The sequence below is a fragment of the Rhinopithecus roxellana genome, chromosome 1 (genome assembly GCF_007565055.1).
Source record: "Rhinopithecus roxellana isolate Shanxi Qingling chromosome 1, ASM756505v1, whole genome shotgun sequence".
Lineage (NCBI taxonomy): Eukaryota > Metazoa > Chordata > Mammalia > Primates > Cercopithecidae > Rhinopithecus > Rhinopithecus roxellana.
The window spans coordinates 116,400,729-116,409,934 of record NC_044549.1 but is presented as its reverse complement, the minus strand read 5'-3'; the positions used below and the strand labels follow the sequence as shown (position 1 = coordinate 116,409,934).

The 9,206-nt window shown below is 41.8% G+C and overlaps 1 protein-coding gene across 1 annotated transcript in view; it reads left to right on the top strand.

The window, feature by feature from the left end:
* Positions 1 to 2,896: 2,896 nt before the first annotated feature.
* The window catches only part of TMEM212 (transmembrane protein 212), a 32,917-nt gene continuing 26,607 nt past the window's right edge, over positions 2,897 to 9,206 (top strand). Inside the window, 1 exon segment of the mRNA XM_010356913.1 lies at positions 2,897 to 2,957. Within this exon segment, the coding sequence (XP_010355215.1) occupies positions 2,897 to 2,957 (61 nt within the window).

Genomic DNA, 9,206 nt, shown 5'->3' with positions numbered 1-9,206 from the left:
GAACCCGGGAGGCGGAGCTTGCAGTGAGCTGAGATCCGGCCACTGCACTCCAGCCTGGGCGACACAGCGAGACTCCGTCTCAAAAAAAAAAAAAAAAAAAAAAAAAAAAAAAAAAAAAAAAAATTGTTTTAGGAAGATGGAAGCCTGGAATAACAAAAGACTCATGACAAATACTAAGTTCACATTTTAAAACTATTTCATAAAGCTATAGTTGGAGCAAGAAAGAGGAAGAAGAGATGGAATAATTGCTGGGTCAGACCAGGAAAAGAGAATGCAGAAATTACTTAACTGTTACTTTAGCATTGTCCCTATCAAAGGGAATAATTTTTATGCTGAACAATTGAGAACAGCCACAAGGGTTAAGTCTAAGATAAGTGAAGAATCAGATAGGAAGAGAACTCTTAGCTTCTTTAAATTCCCTTCTTCAAACACAGATGCTTGATATTCCAGGACACTAAAAATATTGTAGATGCATTTGCAGAACCCATGCTCGGTAATATCTGAGGAGCCATAGAGAAGATGAATCACCAGAAGACTGGAAATCACAATCTGGTTTTCAGGGTTTCAGAAAGAAAGCTTTAGATGTGGCTCTAGATAATATGTACTAATGAACTTTATTCAACCACAATTTATTGAACACCTAACATATGCCAAATGCTGAGCGTGATTTTGGTAACACAATGATAAGAAAATCTAGTCCCTAACCCACAAGTAGCTTGCATTCTAGTGGGGGACCCAGATTAAAACATGAAAAGTTACCTTGCTACATTAGGAGTTAATGCTGCGATGGAAACAGGAAATAGGTGTTGTGGAAGGCAGAAAGGGAGAGCCTATCTGTTCCTGGGGAAGTAGGCAGGGCTTAGGTGCAGATGAAAAGACCTTTACTAGCTGATGGAAATGCTAGGAATGAGAATGGGGAAAAGGCAGACAGAACAACCCTGAGAAGTAGCATGGCACATCAGGGAACTTCAATTGAATCAAAGCAACATTTATAAAGGACATGGAGCTTGCGGGTTGAGGTTGAGGAAAGCTGTAACCAAACGGCCTTGTATACATGCTACAGAATACGAGCTTGATCCTTTAAGAGAGCTGTCTTTAATCTGGGCCTATAAAGTCTCTGAAGTTGCGTGTGTGTATGTGAATGCATCTATCCTAATGTCCTGCAGCTTACTACCCTGGATTTACAAAACATGATCATACCTCATTCCCTAGTTTAAGCTGTCTATCTCTTGCCTTTACCCTTAATCCCCTAGACTTGAGGCTCTGCTGTTTCTCAGACTGCAGCCTCTGGCTTCCTTCACCAACAGTGATTGTCACTCCTTTCTTTTTGCCCTTTTGCAGTGCATCAAATTGCAATTGAACCAGCACAGCTGGCCGCAGAAAAACTTGAGTTATGAGAATGAATGTCTAGAATCAAGTGGGGCTTTAAGCTGGTTGGAGCTGAAGAAATCAAAGAACTATGAGGCTGGGGCATTTAATGGATCATCCACAAGGCCACTGAAGGCACTAAAGGTAATCGTGAGAATTGGCATTGTGAGTCAGACTGTAAACCATGCCCTAAAGCCCATACTCAAAGTGGAATATTAACCTGGATATCAAGAGTTGAAAATGAGAATTGGCAAGATTGTGGTGCAGTCAGGTGGCAAAATCTCAAAGACGCAGGGTTTTTTACATAGGAAAAGAAGGGTAGTCACTGGGAAATAGGAGTGTGAGTTTAGGAGTATTCTCACACTGCCTCCAGACCACATGGTATTGTTCCAGTATCCTCATGATGAAGCAGGAGCTCTCAGAGGGGTCCAGGGAACTCACCCATCCAAGGACTGGAGTAGCACTGCTCCAAGTACTGCAGAGCTGGAAAACCCAGTTTGATCTTTGAGATAGCATCAAAGGCAGAAGCAAAAGCAAAAGACAGGAGAACAATCAAAACAGGCAATTTCATGGGGCTACAGGGAGAGGCAAGATTAAAATATTGGGTCACAGTTTGAAATAACGAATAATGAGCCAGAACAGGCATATAGTGGGGAATAGAAGAGTGAGTGGTTGTGTTGGGTCTGAAATTTAACATTCTATGAAATGTGTATATTGGTTCCTCTTTCACAGCCAGACTCCCTCTCAAAGCGTCTTAGGAACTACAAGCAGAGACACAAGGCCCCACCACTATTTACGCCAAAAACAGAAAAAAGGAGATGGGGAAGTACAAGTAGTTCATTTTGTGTAGTGGCGTTAAGGAACCCTCAAAAAACAGAAAACAACTTGCCCAACTTTGCTAGGTTTACCAACAGATGAGCAGGCAGCAGGAAAACTCAAGGAGCTTCAAAGTGAAGCTTGGGAGGCTTAAGGTTGCTTGCTTAAGGTTTTTAATTCTTTAGTTGCACATAGTCTGACATAGAAAAGGACATATTCAAAGAGTAAGACATAAAAACCTCAGGCAAAAGTGCCTGCTCTCAGAGGCTTACTCATCCTGGAGGTGAAAGGTCTTTGGTCTTCATCCATCAGAGGAACCTCGCATCCCACCTTCTTCACACTCTGGGTCCTGCCTTGGCGCATAAATTACACTTGGTATCATACATCTGGGTCCCACCCCAGCCAACTTATTCTTAACATTTTTGGAGAATGCCCTTCACTGTCCTCATGGGCACTTTACCAGCGTAACTTTCTTTTATATATTGTGTGAATATCCGTAACTTACCCATAAAATAATGTTTCCTTAAATTTAACAAATATTTATTGTGCTGCTTTTTTTTCCTTTATAACTTTTGCATGTAAGCAAGCCCAACTCATAAACAGAAAGGTCGCAACATTTTTCAACTGAAGATGAAATCATCTCAAAGTGTTGTTGGCAAAAAGAGGGGTAAGCTTTGATGGGCTGAAGATGGAGGAACTGTGCTATCTCACGATGGCACGCTTCCGGCAGACTGCAGTGAGTGGAGCAGCATTGCAGGAGCACGAGCCACATAGTATTGTTCTGCAAGAGGTTCAGGATGAGAAGCTTGTTTAGAGGACAAAGAAACACAGGCTCCAGAAGTGTATTGGTCGGGGTTCTCCAGGGGGACAGAACTAAGATGATATACGTATGTATGACAGGGTATTTTTTAGGGAGAATTGGCTCACATGGTAACAAGGCAAAGTCCCACAGTTGACTGTCTGCAAGCTGAGGAAGAAAGAAGCCAGTAGTAGCTCAGTCCAAGTTCGAAAGCCTCAAACCAGGGAAGCCAACAGTGCAGACTTCAGTCTGTGGCTGAAGGCCTGAGAGCCCCTAGCAAATCACTGGTACAAGTCCCAGAGTCCAGAGGCCGAAGAACCTGGAGTTTGATAACCAAGGGCAGGAGGAGCAGAAGGAAGAATCCAGCATGGGAAAAAGAAGGAAGCCAGAAGACCCAGCAAGCAATGTCATCCCACTTTTTCCACCTGCTTTGTTCTAGCCTCGCTGGCAGCCGATGGGATGGTGCCCACCCACATTGAGGGTGGGTCTTCCTTTCCTAGTCCTCTGGCTCAAATGGCAATCTCCTCTGGCAACACCCTCACAGACACACCCAGAAACAGTACTTCACCAGCAACCTAGGCATCCTTCAATTCACTCAAGTTGACGCCTAATATTAACCACCGCGACAGGTAAGGCTCCCACCTAAGTTAGCAATGGGAGCTGATGAGTAAGAGGGGACAAAATACGCAGCACATGCGAGGATGAGTAACTGGTGCATCTGTATTGGGGAGTAAGCTGAGAGTGACCAGGATGTGGGGCAAGGTGGGAGTTAATTGGCAGGAATTGTTAATAGCTCTGAGGTGCTGTGTAGAGTTATTTCCATGCAGAAACAAACTGTGGTTTCTGGTGGTATCAAAGGCCTGTGGGTGCTGGCAGGTTGTAGTGCTCTCTGCTGAGAATGTTCCTCAACTTCCTTGCTTTTGTTTGCTTGTTGTTTTTAATCCAAATTCAGAAGAATGGGGAGGAAGGAACTGGGCAGGAGAGGCAAATATGAAGGTGGAAAGGATTTAGGCAGAGATGCTGAGCTAATCTACATGATAAAGATCTAGGAGAGTGAGGAAAGGAGAGGAAGAAAAATGTACATAAGAATAGGATAGAGGGAAAGTGCTAGAATGTGGGGGCCAAGAGGATCCAGAGTGGCTTCAGGAGAAGGCTTGAGCCCCTTGTTACTTGGAGTCTGAACTGGATCCCACTTTATGGTCATCATGTTATGTAAATATCAAAAATTATCTTTTCAAATGATGCTTGTGGTCATTGCACTGTGACTCTGACTATGATTGTGTAAACTAAGCCACATAGAGCCCCAGGATTTCTTGGATTTCACAATGTTTGTTGTTGGAGAAGTTACTACAGTGGGAATTCCATATGAAGTCCAGGGAAGGCATAAATTAGTCCTGTGTTGTTTCTTTCAGTGTCATGTGGGAATTAGTAAGGCTCTTCAGTGATTTCAGGAAATCTGGCCTCTAAAGAGATTATTTTTCAACTTGTTGAAAAAAAGGCTTGCTTGTAATTTGTAGACACATAAAAGAAAACAAACAAAAATGAGATGCACAAGCAGCCAATTTGCAAAATAAAAAATAAAATGACAAATGAACAAATCAATAAGTAAGTGCCTCACAGGAAGTTTAGAAACAAAAATAGAGCACAATAAAATAACATGTTTTAATGTGTTAAATCTAAACACATTTTTTTTGCTCTTAATGACCTTTTTTTTAATGACTTTTTTTTTAAGACCTTTGTTAGTGAGCGTGGAGTGAGGGAAAGCAGGCAGACGTGTTCGTTGTTGGGAAGAGTTAAATATTTTTCAGGATAATTTGGCAAATACATATCAATACGTTCAAACTTTTTTCTTACCCTTTAGCCTAGAAATCCCATTTGTAGGATTTTTATCCCAAGGTAACAATTATGGATTTATTTTAAAAATTAAGAATATTAATTATAATATAATCTGTAATCACAAAAAATAGATATCACATAAAAATCTTATAATCATGTTTACCTAAATTATTGTACAATGAAATAATAAAATACTATAAACTTATTAAAATATATTTTTGAATGATAGTTACTAATGTGAAAAAAGTAATCACAATTTAAACTTAAATTCTAAAATCAAGATGCAAAACTTATTGGCCTGGGCCTGAGAATTGCTGTGTAAAACTAAGCAAAGCCTTCCCTTTCACTCACCTTTATGGCCACGGAGTTAGATTGACATAAAAAGCCTTCCGAGGAAAAATATTTGCACCACATCCACATTTGGGTTCAGGTACAACAGATATGTCCAGCATACTCATAGGGGACAGGAGGGGGCTTGCAGAGAAGGACTCTGGGGCCCTTGGGTGTCACAGAGTAAATAGGAGACTGGTAAGTTGAGCTGAACTTAGCAACAGTTTTAGGCACAGCAGGAAAAGGATCTCAAAAGTTTCATCCCAAGTCCTTCAGAGGATCCAGGACAGTCAACGCATACCCCAAAGTGGTATTAGAGGTAGACGTGTGTTATTTAAGAATGCGGGGCAATCAAGTTGCTTTCAAGCTTTGTATTTAATCTCCATTTTAAATTCATGTTTTGCATTTTAATCCGCAGTGCTTCATTAATTATTTTAATATAAAACTAAAGTTCCTTCTCCTATCCTTACATTAAATGGATGCTCCAACAGATGCTCTGTGGGTGTCCTGGGGCATTGAGTCCCTCTGGCACATCACTGAGCACTGCCAGGATCACAGGCATCTGATTTAAGAAACACATTCTGGTGGATCTGGAAAAGTGTGTGTGCCTGAGGAATTAAAGCTGTATGGGTATCAAAAGAGCAATCTAACTAAATGCTGTCTGAGCAGGCATAGAGCTGCCTTGCACCAAGTGGGCTGAAGGCATCAAGACAAAGCATTGGGAGAGGTTGATCTTTGGGAGTGCAGCCTTGGCTGGGTGGGTAAGAAGGCATTCAGTAGTCTCCAACTTCTGGGGGTGGTGGCAGTACCTCCTTTTGGCAGAGATAAGGCAGCTAGTTTGGCAGAGCCTCAGATTGACAGAAACATAGAGACTCCCCAAAATACATATGTTGGAGGGGAGATCACAATGATTTTACTTGGGTCTTAAATTCATTTAATGTCGGTAAGGCTTTATAATAAAGTTGAGTTATCTCTTCCATGATATTATTTGGGGCTATTGAAGAAAGGGCTGTATCAAGTAGGGCAAAGCCTTGGCCACAGAAGGTTGTAATGCCAGACAGTTTACTGGCCACTACTGGCTGGTGGCTTCCACTGGACATCAGCAAGACTACCTGGGTACCTGCGTGGCTCCCTGGTGCAGATGACAACTTGCATTGGCTGAGGCTGTGTTCTCTTGATCTTGGTCTGCTCCTGGCTGTGATAACTCCTTGACTTCTTCTGATCTGGTTTCCTTGACTTCCTCTGATCTGGTTTCAAGAATAGTCACTCTTACAAACATGTATGCAAACATTTCTGTTTTAGACTTACTTTTTTTGACCTTAAAGTTCCGAGATTTCTCACCATTTTTTTCTGGTTTTGTTGTATTCGTGTCTTCTCAATGTTTGAGCTGGGGGAAGGGCAGGCATGGAGTGAACAGTTGAGGGGATTTCATAAGATGTGTGTAAGGCACGAGGGTAGGGATGGAGTAGGGAGGAGTGAACATAAAAAACAAGCTGAAAAGAAATGAACCAAAATGCCTACAGTCGTAGGAGGTGAGATTCTGTGTGGCTTTTCTTCTTTATGCATTTGTTTTCAAAACATTTCTACAAATAGACACTTATTACTTTTATAAACGGAAAACTATTCATGAATGTTATTATGTTTCTAAGATGAGAAAGAATCACAATGTTATTATTTTTCTAAGATGAGAAAGAATCACAATGAGCTAGCGAGAATTCTCTAGGAATGAGTTATCATAAACAAACCTGATATGATATTTGGATAGACCTACTGAGCTGGTAAATCAGAAGAATACATATACATGGGATTTCTGATTATTTTATTATGTGAAAGCTAAATTGGTTGAATAAGCATATCCAAAAACTGCTTGCTATAATGTGTGAATATTAACGTGGAGCTGTGTCTTCAGTAAATTGCCACAAGACTCTGTGTACCTTCATCTAATAATGTAGATGGAAATTTTAAAGTTGTGCTTATTAAATTTGCAGATGAAAACTAAGGGAAAATATCAAAATCAAGATTCACAATGATTTCACTTGAATTGGAGAGTGGGTTAAAATTACCAAGAATTTAAACAGTAATAGTGTAAAGTTTGACAAATCAACTTCACATATATGGGATTGGGGAGATGGCTGGTTTAACAAGACTTCATACAATAAAAGACCTGAGAGCTTCAGCTCACTGCAAGCTCAGTGGTATCTAAGAGCATGACAACAATGTTGCTGTGATGATAGGCAGTATTAATGAGACTGTCATACCTGGAACAGAGAAGTGGTATCTCCCCATTCTCTGACTAGATGACAAGTTTTATCACTTGTGTGTATGTGCCCTTATTGGCCCAATTGCATTGGGTGTGTAGGATGGGGAGGCAGGAAAAGAGTGGTGCCTCATCCCGGAGAATTTTGGAGACATTCCCCAGTGCCAGAGGGGCAATGCTATGGCTGATGGTGATTTTGGAGTTCAAACATAACTCTGGACCCACTTAGATCTACTAATGAGTAGATACCTTATGCAATTTCCCTACCTTGTAATTTCCTCCTCTGTGAGAGTATTTGTGAAAAAATATTGCATAAGGACTGTAAAAAAATTGTTAGAGCTAAGTTTTGTTCTGAAGTCTAGGCCAAAACTGGATTTGAGATCAATGGATAGAAGATGTTTTCTACTTTCTTTTTTTTTTTTTTTTTTTGAGACGGAGTCTGGCTCTGTCACCCAGGCTGGAGTGCAGTGGCCGGGTCTCAGCTCACTGCAAGCTCCGCCTCCTGGGTTCCCGCCATTCTCTTGCCTCAGCCTCCTGAGTAGCTGGGACTAAAGGCGCCCGCCATCTTGTCCGGCTAGTTTTTTGTATTTTTTTAGTACAGACGGGGTTTCACCATGTTAGCCAGGATGGTTTCGATCTCCTGACCTCGTGATCCACCAGTCTCGGCCTCCCAAAGTGCTGGGATTACAGGCTTGAGCCACTGCACCCGGCCTCTACTTTCATTTGCTAAAACCATGAACTTGGATTTGATCCTGGAAGGAGAAAATGTTTTTTGCAATGATGTCTATTAGGAGCTTACTGGTTGGACTGACTACTATTGATTGACTGCTTACCAAAAGTTTTTAAGATGACCTCTAGATATGCTCTCTGGTTTAGTCATCTGATTATAAAATTTGAAGAGTATTAGCTATGAGTGATTATAATCAAATAGACAATAAACTTCTTACAGTCAGGAAACATGTGCCTTTTAGGATTTTCATTTGTAGTCCCCCCCTCCCTCCCTCCCTCCCTCCCTCCCTCTGTCCCTTCCTTCCTTCCTTCCTTCCTTCCTTCCTTCCTTCCTTCCTTCCTTCCTTCCTTCCTTCCATCCATCCTTCCATCCTTCCTTCCCTCCTTCCTTATATCTTTCTACAATGTCAAATACTGCTAAGCACAATGTAGTAGATGACTGATTTACAGTGATAGTCCCAATCTTTACATAACTGAGGGCCCCCAGGTCACGCTAAACTATTGCAAATTTAGACAAGACTAAGGAGGTTCTACAGCCAGCTGTATTTGCATGAAGCTGAGAGTCCACTGGGTAAGAAAAATCCTCCCACAGAAGGAAAGTCAAGGCCAGTAGCTGGGTCCAAAGATAATGGGCTAGACCACACTGTGACCATCTGCCAAGGACAAGCAGCAGCAGGAATCACTGCAGCAGCTGCAGAAGGCATGGGGCCCAGGGCCACCTGGAGGCAGCTGGAGGAAATGAGTGTGGGAGCCTGTGCTGCCCAAAGAGCAGGCTCCTGAGGGAGACATCTCCTGGAACATCCGAGCTGGGACAGAGTCCTGCAGTCCTGCAGGCAGGGTGAAGTCAAAGAAAATAGTGTGGACTAGAGAACCAGGGTTCTCATGTGTTTTAAACTATTTTGAAAAACAGAAGAGAAAACTGGTGTACATCCTTCAAGGGCATACTCCTGTATCTTTCCTCATGAGGAAAAGCTGGTAAAGGTAACACCTCCTCTGTGCTTTCAGAATGTCTACTGTTGACAAACACCATGTTTAGATTAGAAAGAGTCTACTGATTTTTCATTCCAAAGT